General features: G+C 39.0%; 1 protein-coding gene across 2 annotated transcripts in view; it reads left to right on the forward strand.

Moving 5' to 3' along the window:
• Positions 1–17780, forward strand: part of USP53 (ubiquitin specific peptidase 53) — a 63954-nt gene that overhangs the window by 21564 nt on the left and 24610 nt on the right. For both annotated transcript variants that reach the window (XM_074228320.1, XM_074228321.1), the window contains exons 3-9: positions 5202–5294; positions 8133–8267; positions 10468–10581; positions 10671–10753; positions 14737–14842; positions 15259–15405; positions 17244–17393. In XM_074228320.1, the coding sequence (XP_074084421.1) occupies positions 5202–5294; positions 8133–8267; positions 10468–10581; positions 10671–10753; positions 14737–14842; positions 15259–15405; positions 17244–17393 (828 nt within the window). The remainder of the gene's footprint in view (positions 1–5201; positions 5295–8132; positions 8268–10467; positions 10582–10670; positions 10754–14736; positions 14843–15258; positions 15406–17243; positions 17394–17780) is intronic.

Below are 17780 nucleotides of genomic sequence, written 5' to 3' on the forward strand. Positions count from 1 at the left end.
TATGGGATCTGATGCTGAGTGAAGGGAGCAGAACCAAGAGAACAGTGTACACATCAACAACAGTATTATGAAATGAACAACCCTGTTGGATGCAACTCCTCTCGATGGCTCAGAGAATTAGGAAAACTGTATTAGACTGGTTATGGACTATATTATTCCCATCCAGAGGAAGAAAAACAAAACAAAATAAAACACACAGAAAACAAAACCCCAATCTTTCCGAATCTGATGAACACTATAAAAATTATCTCTCACATATTCTTTCCCTTAATTCTAATTCCTTATATTAAAAATTACTAATTTGTAAATATGTTTAACAAAATATGTATGTAAAATGCTAACCTGAATTTTCCCTGCTGAGGTAAGGAGGGGTGGGAAGGGAGGGTGGAGGGAAATTTTGTAACTTGGAAATAATGCATGTGCATATGGATGAAAATAAATAAATAATTTCAAAAAACTACAAAAATAAATATTTAAAAATCCCAAAATATTGGATACATTAAATCAATTGTTCAGTAAATGTCCAACTCTTCAAGATATCTCTTGGGATTTTCTTGGCAAAGATTCTAAAGTGAATGGCCATTTCCCCCTCTAGCTCATTTTACAGATGACGAAACTGAGACAAACAGGGTGAAGTGACTTGCCTAGGGTCATGCACCTGAGTGTCTGATTCTGGATTTGAACTCAGGAAGATGAGTCTTCATGACTCCAGGCCCATCTCTCAATCCACTACAATAGCTGCCCTTTTAGATCATTAAGATTGTATTTAAAAAAAAGACCTGGTGACATACTCTTTCAGTTACTTAGGGTAGGTTATTAGTCTTCATTTTTCTAATTTGTAAAATGGAGATGAAAGCATTAATTTATCTGGGAGATCTTGGTATCCATTTAACTATTATTTTCAGATGCTTGTGTACATTCAGCGTTTTTAAATAATCCTAATAGAGAGTAATGATAATGAGGTAAGGAGGGAGAATAATGATATGAGGTAAGGAGAGTAATACTTTTGTATTCTTCAAAGATAATGCAGTTTTCAGGTTAAATTCTTTTTCTCTCTCCAAGTTTATTTTTCCAATTACATGCAAAAATAGTTTTTAACATTTTTTTGTAAGGTTTAAAGTTCAACATTTTTTTCCTTCTCTCCTTTCTTTCCTCCCCCCAGTCCCTTGACAGTGAATAATCTGATATAGATTTTACATGTATAACTAAGTCAAACATATTTCCATATTAGTCATGTTGTGAAAGAAGAATTGCAACAAAAGGGGGGGAAACCATAAAGCATAAAACAAATTTTTTAATGGAAAATAGTGTGCTTTGGTTTATGTTCATAGTTTCTTCTCTGGCTGTAGATATTTTCCATCATGAGTCCTTTAGAATTGTCTTTAGAATTTAGAACCACTAAGAAGGGCTAAGTCCATCATAGTTGATCATCACACAGTATTGCTGTTAATGTGTACAGTGTTCTTCTGCTTCTGCTCACCTCACCGCAAGTCCTGTCAGGTTTTTCAGAAGTTTAGCTGTTCATGATTTCTTTTTTTTTTAATTGTTTAAATTTATTTTTAAGGCAATGGGGTTAAGTGACTTGGCCAAGGTCACATAATTAGGCAATTATTAAGTGCCTGAAGCTGGATTTGAACTCAGGTCCTCCTGACTCCAGGGCTGGTGCTCTATCTACTGCACCACCTTGCTGCCCCATGTTCATGATTTCTTAAAAGAACAGTACTCCATTGCATTCATATACCATAATTTGTTCAGCCATTCTCAATTGATGGGCAGCCCCTCAATTTCCAGTTCTTGGTCACTACAAAAAAAAGCTGCTATAAATATTTTTTTATCCATGTGCATCTTTTTCCCTTTTTTTATGATCTCTTTGGGATACAGACCTAGTGGTAGGATTGCTGGATCAAAGACTATGCACAGTGTTATTGCCCTTTGGGTATAGTTCCAGACTGCTCTCCAGAAAGACTGAATCAGTTCACAATTCCACCAACAATGCATTAGTGTCCCAGTTTTCCCACATCCCCTCCAACATTGATCATTTTCCTTTTCTGTCATATTGGCCAAACTGATAGGTATGAAGTGGTACTTGAGAGTTCTTTCGATTTGTACTTCTCAAATCAATAATGATTTAAAGCATTTTTTCATATCTTTTGATCACTTATCAATTGGGGAATGACTTATATATTTGACTTAGGTCTCTATATATTTTAGAAATTAATCCTTTGTCAGAAACATTAGTTGCAAAAATTGTTTCCCAACTTACTACATTCTTCTTAATCTTGGTTATATTGATTTAATTTGTATAAAAGCTTTTTAATTTAATGTAATCAAAATTATCCATTTTGCATTTTAAAATGTTCTCTGACTCTTGTTTGATCATAAACTCCTCCCCTTTCCATAGATCTGACAGATAAGCTATTCCTTTCTCTCTTAACTGACTTAGAGTAATCATCATTTTATGTCTAAATCTTATGCCCATTTTGACCTTGTTTTTATGTAGGATGTGAGATGTCTTGTTTCTGCCATATTGTTTTCCAGTATCCCCAGCAGTTTTTGTCAGATGGTGACTTCTTATCCCAGAAGTTGGAGTCTTTGGGTTTACCAAATAGTAGATTACTGTGGTCATTTACTACTTTTCCCTTTGTACATAATCCATTCCACTGATTTACTTCTGTTTCTTAGCCAGTACCAGACAGTTTTTGATGACCTAGATCTGGTACAGGTAGGGCCACCTTCTTTTACAGTTTTTTTTTCCATTAATTCCCTTGACATTCTTGAAGTTTTGTTTCTCCAGATGAATTTTGTTACTATTTTTTCTAGTTCAATAAAATAATTTTTGGTAGTTTGATTGATATTGTATTGAATAAATAATTTAATTTAGGTAGAATTATCATTTTTATTATATTAGCTCTGCCTACCCATGAGCAGTTGACATTTTTCAAATTATTTAGATCATATTTTATTTTGGTGAAAAGTATTTTGTAATTGCTTTTGTATTGTTTCAGACTGCTCTTGGCAGGTAAACTCCCAAGTATTTTATGTTGTCTACAGTTACTTTATTATTTTATTTTTTTGGGGTTTTTTTTAGGTTTTTGCAAGGCAAATGGGGTTAAGTGGCTTGCCCAAGGCCACACAGCTAGGTAATTAATAAGTGTTTGAGACTGGATTTGAACCCAGGTACTCCTGACTCCAAGGCCAGTACTTTATCCACTATGCCACCTAGCCTCCCCTACAGTTACTTTAAATGGAATTTCTCTTTCTATCTATTGCTGCTTTGCTTTGTTGGTAATATATAGAAATGCTGATGGTTGATGTGGGTTTATATAAATGCAGGGTAAATTCTTTTACCAACATTAAAAGCAGATCATCCTTTGGAATACAAAGTAATCAAAATAGAAACTTCCTGTTAAAAGAAAACTTCTATAAATTCACCTGATTTTGAGTTGGAATTGTAAGATTAAATAGGTCATCATGATGGTTCAGTGGATGGAATGCTAAGTTCAAATCTAATCTCAGAAATTTACTAGCTCTGTGACCTTGGACAAGTCATTTAACTGTGCCTTAGTTTCCTCATCTGTCAAATGAGATAGAGGAAGAAATGGCAAACTTCATTAGTTCATTAGTACTTTTGCTAAGAAAATCCCTAATGAATACATGAAGAGTTGGAAATGACTGAACAACAACTTAATTGGTCATAATGTGAGTTAAAAGCCCACAGAATTATTAAGGAGAATTTGAGACTTAAAAAAATTATTTTAAAAACAATGTTACTTATTAAGATTCCAGTGCTAAGATTCCAGTGCTCCAGTTTAAAAAAAAAAACTTTAATGTGGGCATGTGTACTTTTTCTTTCCCTTGACAAAAACCAGAGCGACACCTGGAGCTCCTTGTCTGCTGTGTCACAACTTCCCTGGCATTCCTCCTGGTTGCCTGGCTTTTTCCCTTTCCTCATTAGCACAATTGTCAATCTGGTACTGAAGGTCTAGAGTTTTGGACTTGATGGGAACTTTCTTTCTCTTCTTGACCACAGCAGCACTGCTCTCTTTACTTTTCAGACTTGATCTAGTGTAGCATTGGTTTAAATGACCAAAAATTTAAATATTTTGTCCAATTTGTAAACTTTCCCCTAATGTCTTCATATCAGATACTATAGCTGAGGAGTCAGCTTTTTCTTGGTCTTATTTACTTAGTTTTTAATGACTCATAAAATACTCTAATCTCTATGCACAAGATACTTCACATTGTCAACAATTGTGTTTTTATCAATGCTTTTTAGTAATCTGTTAGATTTTATGCTAATCTGAAAAAAGTAAATAATCATTTCAGTAAACTAAGCTTCTCATAAATGATCTGTGATTTCTGTTGACCAAGCCACTCCCTCCATTAATGGAGTTTTCAGTTTTTCCCAGGCTCCATGATAGAGGAAGAGGGTCTTTGTGACTTTCTGTAGTCAAGATTTCTCCTCCAGTCCCCCTGCTCATGATGAAGAATTGCAATTTGGCAAGCATCTTCTTCCTGTTGGTGCTTTGTCAATTCTAGGGGACAGCTAGGTGGCACAGTGGACAGAGCACTGGCCTTGGAGTCAAGAAGACCTGAGTTCAAATCTGTATGACCTTGGGCAAGTCACTTAACCCTGACTGCCTCCCATCCAGGACCATCTCCAGACATCCTGATCTTTATCTGGCCACTGGACCCAGATGACTCTGGAGGAGAAAGTGAGGCTGGGGATTTAGCATAGCACCCCCTGCTCAAAATCTGATTCATGTGCTTGTCATGACACTACCCCCCCCCCCCCCCCCCCCAGGATCTTCTTCGAAAATGAAGGACAAAACATTATCTTACCTGTCAGACAGATGTAGAGCCTGGCCTGTGGGAAGCCTCACTTCTGGAATTTCACTTTGAGCTGGTTCCTACCCCCGGAGTCTCAGCCCTGTATTCTCCTGCCCCTGCAGGTGGGCAGGGCCCAGGGGGGCCTCTGACCACCTTGCACCCAGACCTTTGCTACAAATTGTCCTATTTGTTTCGCTTCAAATATCTTTCTATGCAAAGTATTGCTTTGTACCTCTTTTCTTATTATTGATAAAAAGAACAAAGAATAAATGACCTAGGGAAGGATAAAATACTCAACTCCAAACTGTTTCTTTGTAGAAAAATTGCCTTTTGGATGCTTCCTCTTAACATCTTGACTTTTTTTCTTTTAGGTTTTATGGCAGCTGGATATATTTCGCCGAAGTTTACGCATTTTGTCTGGACATGTTTGTCAGGGAGATGCCTGCATCTTTTGTGCTTTAAAGGTAAATACAATAATACTTAGGAAAGTGGAGCTTAAGTAGCCATTCCTCTGTTTTTTGGAGGAAATGATTGGTTTTATAGCATTCTCAACCTGTCATTTCAGCCATTGGTCTTTTATTTATTTAGGAATCTCTGCTTTATTCAGGTTTGAATGGATGCTCTCAGTTCTTAAATAATAGTAACTGAAAAGGAAAAGAAACACAGAAATAAGCACATCCTCAGAGGAATTGGAGTCATTTTGAAGCAACTAGTTAGTAATTTTCATTTAAACTTATGGTGTTAAAATTCAAGCCATTTTGGAAAATTACACAAAATTAAGATACTGGAAAAAGTCAAGACTAGGACTCCTAGAAGTAAAAGTTATGTTTAGTTTCCTTTTCATGAAGAGCAGAAAATATGTATCCTGGATAATTTTTCTTCCAGATGCATCCCTAGCTTGAGAACTGATTGGAAGTCCTTCTGAGTTCTTTGTACCCTGCTTCATTTACCAGGGCTTCTGCATGGCCAGATCCAACAGCCTTTTCTCAAGCCTTCTGTTTACCTTCTGATCCTGGTGGTCCTTAAGTCTGTTCTCTTGAGGCTTTGGGGGCACTGTTTGTTCCTGCTCCTTCTGTCTGTCTTTCTGCTCCTTTGGTTCAGGGCCTAGTCACTGGTCGTGGCTGTTCCCCAAGACTTTGTCTGAATCTCCTTCTCTCTGGTCCCAGCTCTGGCCTTGAGGAGGTCACAACTATAATAGGTACACTCACCAGTTTCAAGTTGGACATTTCAACCTGAGCATTTCCAAAGTGTCCCTCCCCCCCCCCCCCCCCATAAGCCCTCCCTTCTTCTCAGCTGCCTGTCACTCTTGAGGGCATCGCCAGCCTTAGGGTCATCCTTGATGACTCCTCACACCCTTCAGATTCAGTCTGGCTAATTCCTGCCTTTTCCACTACCACATCATCGCTCAGAAACATCCCCCTTTCTCTTGTGACTCTGTCCCACCCTGGACTGCCCCTGTAGAAAGTCTTTTCACTCTGTGTGTCCTCTTCTCCTTTTGCTGTGTTTTCTCTCCCATTTGCAAGTGAGCTGCTTGGGGGGGGGGGGCGGGGTTGCAGGTTTCCTTCCTCAGGCCTCTTTAGCCTGGTCCACTCAGTTGCCATAGGAGCTTCCTGAATTGTGGGTGTGACTGGGTCATCCTGCTCTTTACCCTGTCCCCTCTAGACCAAATACAGAATCATCTGTCTGGCTCTTGTAGCTCTTCGGGAGCAGGTTCCTTCTGCTCCTGGCTCTCCTCCAGGCCCTCTAGGACCTGGCCTCTGGGCATGTCCACTTGGCTGGTATCCCCCCCACCCCCCAAGGGCCTCCCTGACTTTCTAAAGTCCTACCCTTGTAGGAGGTCCCTTTACCATCTGTCTTGTCTATCTCCTTTTGCCATGTTTTCTCCCCTATTTGAACGTAAGCCCCTTGGGGCAAGAATCGAGTCAGAATGGAGCAGGAGGAGTCAGGGAATGTCACCAGCAGAGTCTCAAGAAGAGTGGATGGGGGCTCTGTGCGGTATTGCAGGCAGTCTGCCAAGTGAGTCAAGGCTTTTGGAGTTAGTGTGGGGGTTCATCCATGACCTGGGGGATGTCAGTCAGCTTAAGGAGAGGGCTGGAGATGCTAGGCTGTTGTAAGAGTGTAAGGAGTCAAAGAAGTGGAATGCAGACAGAGGCTAGGATCATCTCTTGCAGGAGTTTGGCAGCAGAGAACGGGGAGAGGAAGAGAGCTTAAGTTTTGGGTTGTTTTTTAAGAAAGAGAAAGACACAGAAAGATTGGAGATATAGGAGAGCCTGGCTGGATGTTTGAGATCCAGGAGGAGATGAGGGCTAGCCCCTGTTCTCTGATATTCAAGAGTGGGGTGGGGGAGAGGTGCTGAAGCAGGGAACTGAGGAGGAGAAGGGCAGGAGCTGCAGTATCTGAAAAGTCGACTTGGGGAGTGTGTGTAAGAAAGGAGGATCGAGGCGAGCACCCGCTGGGTCTGTGCTTCCAATTTCTCCATGGGCCTAGAAGTTGTCACAGTGAATTTTCTGCTAATGAGCACACACCTAAAACCAAAGCATGGGTCGAATTAGGACCTAGAAAAGTTATTTTAAAGCCTCTCATTCACTTATTTTCTTGACCACAGACATTTTTAAATATTAAAATTTTGTTCATTTATAGTCTTTTCAGCTTGCAGAGGCTAAAATGTTCTTGATATTATCACAACTTAGCTCATGCTGGCTCTAATTAGGAGGTGTGCACACAGGCAAGTTTGGCTTCTCAGTCCTCCATGTGTACTTTCTCTCTTTTTTGCTTCCAGAGAAGTTCTCCAGGCCCTTCCTTCCCCCTCATCCTGATTTCCCATGAGCATCTGCAGCTTCAGGTCAAAATCTGGTAGCATGCTTTGTCTGTAAACTCTTACAGAAGTGACTGCCAACTTTAAAAAATAGAGCTTTGAAGTTTCAAGGTGTCAGGAATTTCAACATTATTGTGTTAATTTTTTTTTCTCAAAATAAGACTTATACAGAAGTCATTGCTCATTCATTTGTGAAGTATTAGATTTTGGAGAATTTATTTTAAAAGAAGTATTTCTTGAAGTTTTTTTTTTTAAATAAGTCTTCTTGCCTAGTTGACTATACCAAAAAGTGTCTTGGAACTTTAGTGTTAATGTAAACAGTTCTAAATTCTAATAGTATGTGGTGCTGTTCATAAAGAGCTCCAAAAGGAATTTCCACTTTGGGGCAGCTTTCTAAGCAAGTTTTTGATTGCATTAAATGAGAAGAAGAGAGGGTTAGTCAAGACTCATCTTCTGTTCTTCTTTCTTGGTGTGCTGGCTGGGCCAGACAATATTTACACAGTTTCAACATAGTCGAGAGAAAGCACTTCCCTCCGATAACATCAGGCATGCTCTGGCGGAGAGCTTCCGAGATGAGCAGAGGTTTCAGCTTGGCTTCATGGACGATGCTGCCGAGTGCTTTGTGAGTATTCTTCTGAGGTGCATGGATGTGCCACCAGACTCTGAAGGGGTGACTCACCCAGAATTTGGGAGGCCGCTCCAACAGGAGCTACACTATGGAAGAGTACCAGACCCGGTGGGTGGTTCTGTGTGGCCTGGCCTCGGTTGAATGTTTGTTTGCATTCACTTCTGAAATGCTGACGGGTTGGACAGAAGAGAAGCTGGAAAACCTGGTCCTAGTTCTGAATTGCCCTAAAAACAAATAGAGCCATCAGTGTCTATGGCTGCGTAAATAGACTCAGTTTCTTTAATATGGAAAACATGCTTAGTGAGCTTTTGAAAACAAACATTCATTTCAAAAACTTTTTCAAGGAAGCATTTTAATTTTGCTTGTTAAATAATTCCACAATATTTTAATGACCTAAGAAATAGTGGCTAGAGGGTCCCAAGGACTTGCATCCCCCAGTAGGTCCAACCAGATTAAAATGTAAGTGGAAAATATTTGCCAAAGTAAATAAGAATACAACAGATATAGTGTTAATTTGAGGTTTTCTAAGGTTGTATATGCCTTCAGGGCCTTTAGAGTTGAGTTTGAACCAACTTTCTGCCTTGGGAAAGGACCAAATTTTTTTTAAAAATGTCACTGAGCTTCAAAATTTTCTTTTTTTTTTTTCATGAAAGATGTTCCTACATCTTATTGTCTCCTAATTCCATTTCTACAACTGTCCCTACATCAGTCCCCAATTCCTGGATTATTGCAGAAGTTTTTAGCCATCTCTTTGCCTCCATTTCTCTTCCTGCTCTCCATCTTGAGAACGGATAGAAATGAATCTTCCTAAACTAATCCTTTCATTGTCATTGACCCACTAAAAAGCAGAGTCATAGTATCTAAGGCCTGTCATGATTCAACCCGAGTCATTTTCTTGACATAACCCTCTTTGCTCCAATCAGTCTCCAGTTAGTCAATAGTTCAGTGCTTTTTGTAATATTTTCTTGTACTTTTATTTATATTATTTACCACTTCCTTAAATTACCTCCTGTCTTTTCACCTCCTCCCCTCCTTAGCACAGGCTTAGATCTTCCCTCCCTAATAAGTAAACCACTCTGCTTATAGATTTAATGGACATAGAATACATTTGACTTGGTCTGACATTTTGACCTTAGACATCACTTTTAAAACTTTTATTGAGAAATAATTGATGTATTCCTGAAAAGTCACTTTTTTTAAAAACATGTTTTGAATGCACTAGGAAAGTGTTAGAGTAGAAAATAAGTTTTCTATCTTTAAAAACATGGTATTGTAAATCAAAAGATCTTTTTGTAAAGGAAATTGTCTCTCTCATTTATCTGCTACTATGGGTATTATGAATACCCATATTTTAAATATTAATGATAGTATTATTGAGATTTATTCTTATTTCCCCTGGATTGTAATGTTTGCCCAGGAAATGACTTTTAGATTTGATCACCCCTTTTTTTTTTCAATATGAGAATGTGGTGGAAATAGGAAGCCATATTTTTATTTCAAGTCTGGAGATCTGGTACTTGTCACTTATGGTCCATAGAAGTGGATTGCCAAAACTATCTTTAAATATTTGTTAAAGACGTCACCACTTTTACTTCATTGAGTTGAAATAGTTACTCTCCTTTTAAGCGCTGTTCCCTTTATTTGTTTTTCCACCATCCACACTATGATTACCCCCCTACCCTGAGACTGTAACCTGTGGGGTCCCCTGCAGGCTGCCTCTTTGACTGAGATTTGTTGCCCAGAACTCAGGACAGTGCCTGACCCTGAGAACAGTACTTCATAAATGGTTTTTCATTCAGTCATTATTTGCAGGTTACAACAAGGTTAATTCTGCCATGGAAAGGGGGAAAAAGGAGTAAAGGGGTTAGAAAAATGTGGAATTCATAAAGTTGCAATGGATGAATGTTGAAAAGTTCCTTTGCATGTAATTGGAAAAATAAAATAGAATTTCAGTTGAAAAAACATAACTGGAACAATTAAAAAAAACAAAACAAAAAGTTTAACTTGCAAGTCAGTTTGCTGTAGTATTTGTTTCAGCAATGAAACGTAAGTTCTATGGATGACGTTACATTACTCTTGAGTAAATTTGTGACAAGAGTTTTATTTTACAAAGTAAAACTAGACTCTCTTAAGTTTAGTCATTGGTTTGATCAAATTTTCTTTTGTCATTTTTTTTGGCTTATGACCAAATAAGGAAAATATCCTTGAGAAGATTCATTTTCATATTGTGCCAAATAGTGATTCAGACATGTGTACCTCCAAATCCTGCATTCCTCATCGGAAGTTTGCCATGACTCTCTATGAACAGGTAGGACTGCTTTTGTTTATTTGGCATTCTGACATTTCCTCAGTCAAACCTTCAAAGACTAAAAAAGCCACCTAACTTTTTATCTGCAGTGTGTGTGCCGGACCTGTGGAGCATCCTCAGATCCCCTGCCCTTTACAGAGTTTGTCCGGTATATTTCTACAACAGCCCTTTGGTAAGAAAGTGTGCGCTCTCACTTGCTCAATCTCACTCTTCACCCCCCCCCCCCATCCCCTTCTCTGTTTTCCCTGTCTCCCTCACCCTTCATTTCTCTGTCTCTGTCTCTCTCCCACTCTCACTCTCTTGCCATAGACATCACTGTTTGGTCATGGCCTATCTGGGGACAGTTTGTTTGGCATTGATATTTATCACTTATATTTGTGAGGGGCTGGCCCAGTGTTGTCATCAGCAGAGGAAGTTCTGGATAAGGGTTTCTCATCATGTCCAATGAAGGGGGGGGCTTCTCTGCAGCTGGACCTGAAAGAGAATTGTCTAAGGCCACAGGCCAATATATATGTCAACAAGAAGGAATGTGGACCCAGGGCTTCCATTGGAAGCCAAGTTCTGTCCCCTACACCACATTGCTTCTCTTTAATTTAGTAATATTACTAAACTTTATTGGAAATAAAATGAGCAAAATTAAAATGAGTTATATTGTTCTTTTTGGGAGAAAGTCGTGAAATGGCAAAAACCACATAAAGAGAGATGTCTTAGCTTTCGTGGGAAACTAAAACCAAATCTCCATCCCCTTAGGTAAGTAGGACTGACAGTTTCAAAGTAAGGTAAAATTTTCAGATGTGATCTGCTGTTTCCTTGGTGGCTATTTATGTGTGACGATCAATATAAAGTGGGCTCTTTTCTTTTTATTATAGTATGGTTCTAATAGGCATGATTCCCATTATAGGTCCTCCATGGCCATGGAAACATAATTCATTGTGCTAGGGAATAGGTAGTGTGGAACATATTAGAGATGTAAAACTGTGGATTGATTTTCCTCTGCATTTTGGCAGTGGGAACCAAGGATGATGTGCTGTGAAGATCTGGACAGGAATATTTCACCTACAGTGTTGCCCTGAGGAGCACCACTTAAAGAAAAAATCATTTATGAAGTGCTTGCTACATTCTGGGGACTGGGCTCAATGTCATCAAATCCACAATAGAAAGAAAACACCACAGCAAGGAATTAGCAGGTGTTCTCAAAGCAAGCTGTTGTTTGAGGAGATGTCAGGCAGGCCCCATAAACTTAGGGGACCGAGCAAGATAGGGCCCATGAGCTCTAAATGTTAAGCATTGTGCAGAGTAAGGGTGATGAACAATATATTAGCTGTCTTCCTTGGGCTAGATTGTAGGGCACAGACAGCTAACCAGGAGGCTAAACACCTAATGGAATGAACCAGTTCAAACAGAAATGGAAATGGACAACACACTGAAAACTTCAGCGGTTCTGAGCTCTCATCAGGTGACACTGAGTGAATGCTCAGATGTCAGGTGTGTAATGTATGAGCTCCCCCAGATGTCAGGACTAGGAGCCCTGTGTGTGGAATCAAGAATTCTCTATAAACTAGAGAATGGTAGAAGTCATGAGGAACTAGAGTTGAACACACACCCCACCCTGGAAGCCAATGGATAAAGTATGCAATTGTGTGTGTCTGTGTGTCTTGTCTTTACAAGAGAGATTTTGCACCAGAGAGATCCTAGTATGCATATTCCCTTCACCGGTAAAAAATGGGCACTTGGTTTGTAGCCTAGTCTTAGAAATTTGAAGTCTTGAGGTGACAATCACAGAACTAGTAACCATAGGCCAGAGGTTCCTCTCTGATAGCCTATTCTAGGGGTGGAGTCTACATCATGAAGCTAGAAGAACAAGGTTGCTATGCTGCCCTTCTTGGTTTACAAAATGTAGAAGTGGAACCCTCATGAGAACAGCCATCAGCTGAATGTACCCCAACGATTAAGAGGTTTAAGTATGTAGTTCAGGAACTTGAGGCTCGAGCAGGCAGGATGGAGTTTCTTTTCTTTGTTCACTCCTAATAGGGTAAATGCAAAAGTAGAGGCTGAAGAAGGAGGAGGAGGAGACACACAAAGAGACATACAGAGTTAGTTTGAATAAATTTACTGGGCAGCCTTCATTTTATTTTTGTTTGTTGTTGTTTTTAATATTTTTAAGTTAAATAGAACATAGTTTCTCTCCCTTTCCCTCCTCCCCCAAAAAGGAAAACACCCTTATCACGAATATGTACAGTCAAGCCAAACAAATTCCCTCGTTGGGCTTTGTCCAGAGATACACCTTATTCTGCTTTTTAGTTCAGCACCTCTTGCAGGAAGTGGGTGCCATTCCTCTGGAGTCATGGTTATTGAGTGATCAGAGTTAAGTTTTTCAAAACTATAAATAATTCTTTAGTTTCACTGATTTCACTTTGCACCAGTTCAGAAAATTACATTATATTTAAGTACAAAACTTTTTTCAGCCATGCCCCCACTTGATGGACAGACACTCCTGAAGTTTTTAGTTCTCAGCCAGTGCAAAAAGAGCTAATAAAATATTTTTGTATCTTTGGGTTCTTTTCCTCTTTTTCATGATCTCTGTAGGGTACAGGCCTAGTAGTGGCTATGCAGAATTTTGCAGATTTGGGGGCAAAGTTCCAAGTGGCTTCAGTTTTGTTTCAATAAGTCTTTATTAAGCACCTTCTTTGTACCTAACACTGGTGGGCACTGAGGGGACAAAGACTAAACAAAATAGCCCATGCCCTTCAGGTGTTTATATTCTTTTAGGGGGAGTTGAAATTGTAATAGCTGAAGTTCACAAGGGCTGTCATTCACTGCACATAGCTCCTAGGACTCATGATAGCAAACCAACCTTGAGGAAAGTGATGGCAGCTTAACTCCCAATGTGTGGCCACAGACCTTTCTAAAGTCCTTGGTAAGAGACTCAACGTGGGCTCTTAGCTAGACTTGGTCCTGGGAGTCCTTGAGCTTTGAACTTTGGGTACTTTGCTAACTGTTCTTAAGCATAACATAGCAGAATACTCTTGTGTTTAGCACAGTGCCTGGAAAATAATAGGCCCTCCGTAAATACTTGTTGACTTGGTTGGATTTGTAATCTTAGGTATTTTATTCAGGTATTTAAAAGCATTTTTAGAATCTATATATAGGCTTGACTACCCAGTCAGAAAGGGCTATGGTGATCACCAGTAGTTAAAAATTCCTTGTCTGACTCTATAGTGAATAGACACTAAATGCAGGGAGCAAAACCAAGATTAGAAGCCATGTCCACTTTCCCCATTGTGTCATCCCTTAGTTCCTGGGGAAGTGGGGGGGGGGGAGAACAAAAAAAAAGTAAAAATCACCTTTTAATGTATTAAAAACAATGTTTACCCAGACCAATTTGATTAGCTGATTTAGCTGATGCCTTGAGTTGATGTCCATACTGTGAAGGAAGGAAAAGGTAGAAACAGCCAGTGTTGGAACCATTGTGGAAAGATGGGCATACTGATTCTGGGTTGGTGGAGCCATTTTGGAAAGCAGTTTGAGATAGGGATAAGAGTGTGGTGATGATGACCCAGGACTCTCACTATCTGTGTGTGTGTGTGTGTGTCCGTCCCCAAAGGAAATCAAAGATCAAAAGGTCCCTTTTTTGTGGTAGCAAAGAACTTAAAAAGGCAGGTATCCATTGGTTAGGAAAATAAACAAACAGATATATGAGTGTAATGGAATATCATTTCATGCTAAGAATCTGCAAATTCAGAGGTTTCATTGGGTGACTTGTATGAACAGGAAAACTGTAAAGTGGTCTTAATTTTAAGACTTTTCTGTGTTCTTCAAATCATTTTTCTTATAACTTCTAATGAAAGTCAATAGGATGGGGCAGCTAGGTGGTGCAGTGGATAGAGCACCAGCCCTGGAGTCAGGAGGACCTGAGTTCCAATTCGGCCTCAGACACTTAATAATTACCTAGCTGTGTGGCCTTGGGCAAGCCACTTAACCCCATTTGCCTTTCAAAAACCTAAAAAAAAAAGTCAGTAGGAAACAATTTTAATTTGAGGGAATAAACTTGAGAGTGAAATTTTTAGGTAAACAACTATTGTTATAAAGTAATGGTGTCTAGTTTTTCCAGTCAATTTTTTTCCTTATTACGAAAATATTTCTTTTTATTTATAGCAATGAAGTGGAAAAAATGATTGAAAGGCATGAACGTCTGAAACCTGAAAAGTTTGCAGAACTGCTGCAAGCTGCAAACACCACTGATGATTTTAGGAAATGTCCTGTAAGTATCAGTTGAGAAAATGGGCCTGGCTTTCTATGTCATTCTCTTTTGGTTCCTGAAGTTTGTCATTTAATTTCAGAGTAAAATCTTTTGAAATCTATGTGAATGTCAAGTTTTCTTTTGAAAACTTTAATGGTCTCTTTTTGTGGTTGCCAGTCTTAGATTTTGCTACTTTTAAAGAGTTTAATCTATTCCTGATTAACTCCCATGTGATGAGAAATATATTGATTAGAAAATAAAGTTCTTCATCACTTCAAAAGTTTGCATGTTTATTAGCCTAGAATAAAAAGTAAATTTTCTAATTAAAGTATTATCAAGATGAGCTTCACTTTTTATAATAAAACAGTATGTAAAAATATAGGTGAAACTCTTGTTTCCATTTATTTTATAACTGTCTTTTTTTTCTTCCTCTCCAGAGTAACTGTGGCCAAAAAATTAAAATCCGCCGCGTTTTAATGAATTGCCCAGAGATTGTCACAATTGGCTTAGTTTGGGATTCTGAGCATTCTGATCTGACTGAGGAAGTTGTTCGCAATCTAGCCACACACCTTTATCTTCCTGGGGTATTTATTTACATTAATATCTTTCTGTTAATCTTTGGTTTCTCCCCTATATGAGCAGCATCCCAGTGAAGCAAGGATGGGCTCTTGCAGCAGAGCCTTGCATGTGATGGGTCACTGGGGTGGGTGTGATGCTGACTTGTGGCCCTGGGGTGCCCCAAATCTTAGAAAGGAGATGAGCTTCCCAGGGAAGCCTTTTGTGATTGGGAGCTCTTCAGTTATTTTAAAGGACTTTTCAGAGTGGACACCCTTGATTTTGTTTCCTTAATCGAACCTTGTTTTTGTCTTGACGGAGGACTTTTGGATTTAATTCTGATTTGGGAGGTATCATGTGATCTAGTGGGGAAAGATGGCTGGATTTGAAGTAAAATAACTGAGTCCTAATTCATTTATTTATTGTGTTTGTTTCTTTGGTCAACATACTTCTCTCTGGGCTCAATGTCTTCATAGAGAAATGAAATAAAGTGAGGGGGCTGAATTGGATGACCTTTGAGGTTCCTTCCTGTACTATTCTTTAAGATGAGGGGACCATCCTCAATGAAATGCTATAAAATTGCAGATTACACAGGATCGTATGGGATCAGAGAGGTCATTTAACCACACCACCTACCCCCTTGATTTTCAGATAAGGAAACTGAGGCTTATAGAAGTTAACTTCTTTCAGATAGAATCAGAGGTAGAGCTTGATCCTAGATCCCCTGACTCCTGAGCCTTTGCTCTTTTCATTGTCCTTGGCTGGCCACTCTGTGACATGAATAAAAGGTAATTAAAATCAGACTGACTATGATAACATGGTCCTGTTTTCAAGAACAGAAATGTTACAAATGAGTTTGGAATAAGACCTAATTGACTTTTGTGTCCTAGTCTTCCCACATACCAGGACTCCTGCTAAGATTTTGACCCAGTGATGCCTTATAAAGTTATTGTCTTAATATTTTCCACTGAAATGTTTTGATTCAGTATTTGTAGATGAGCCCAAATTCATAAAAATCTAATAAAAGATTTTACTTACTCTTCAGGCATATGTATATATGTAAGTATAATGCTTCTCAGACCATTTTGATTTTAGAGAATTTGGAAAAGTTGGACCTAGAATTTTAAAATTCAGATTTAATAAATGCTTTCTATGTGTGAGACTTTGTATTAGGTGGTGGCAGTAGTACAAAGACAAAATGAAATAGCCTCTGCCTGCCCTCACGGAACTTTGGGGAGGTCATCAATATTTCTGAATAAGTGTAGGTTTTGGTTAACTAATTTTGTCTCACTACACTGACCCAACTGTTAATATTAATGTGAGTGGAAAACCATAGGTGGACTAGAGAGACAAACACAGTGTTAGAAAGTGTAGAGTTTGGGCAATGTCTCATTTGAGTTTTTTTCAAAAATTTTTCATTACTTCATTAGAAATTTGGTTAGTTTTGGATCGATGGAGCTGAAAGGAACTTCAGAGGTCCTTGAGTCAAGCTTCCTCATTTTATGGATCAGGAAACAGGCTTAGAAAAGTGAAGGAACTTCCTTAGTCCTTGATCTTATAAGTCTCAGAATGGAAATTTGAACCCAGGTCTTCCTGACTTCAGAGTTGGTGCTCTATCTGCTTTACCAGTGCTGCCTGAGGCACTTAGTTTTAGTAGAATTGATATTTGGGTTTAATGTTGTCAGCAGTAATGTCCACTATGTATTGGTGGTAGGAAGATTTGTAGTGATTTTGATTGTGACAAGAGAAGGTCAAAGTTTCTCGTAGTGGGTGAATAAAGGAAGGGATATAGCACGTCTCTGTTTTCCAGTTTTTTTAAAGCTGTTGGGCCAAACCACAATTACTAATAAGTAATCCATTTGTACAGTTGTTTTATAGGGTAACTGATGAAAATGCCAAGACTAGTGAGCTTCATCTTGTTGGCATGATCTGCTACACCAGCCGACATTATTGTGCCTTCGCTTTTCATACTAAGACTTCCAAATGGGTGTTTTTTGATGATGCCAATGTGAAAGAGGTAAGGGTGCACTAATTGATTTAGTTGTTAAAAGTGTGGAAGACCTTTGGACTATTCTGGGAGAATTGTAGATATAGAAGCATTTTCCTTTGTGTGAAGTTTAAATATTTTAAAAAATAAATTGGAAAACATGGATCTCTGAGATGATACAAAACTGTGGTCTGCCAACCTTTATTGTGCCATGTCTCGGGGAGTAAGGGGGCTGTGGTGATATGCCTTGAGGCCTAGACACAGCATGTTGGTCCATTGCCTACAGGCACATATCTTGAGGCAGTTGCAAGTGTTCAGAGTAGCAAGTATGTTTTCATGGAAACATCTACTCAACATGGGGTTGGGGACATAATGAAGGACTATCTCACAAGTCTGTCTTTAGGTGCCCAGCACCTC

The sequence above is a fragment of the Macrotis lagotis genome, chromosome 3 (assembly GCF_037893015.1).
Source record: "Macrotis lagotis isolate mMagLag1 chromosome 3, bilby.v1.9.chrom.fasta, whole genome shotgun sequence".
NCBI classification, from domain to species: domain Eukaryota; kingdom Metazoa; phylum Chordata; class Mammalia; order Peramelemorphia; family Peramelidae; genus Macrotis; species Macrotis lagotis.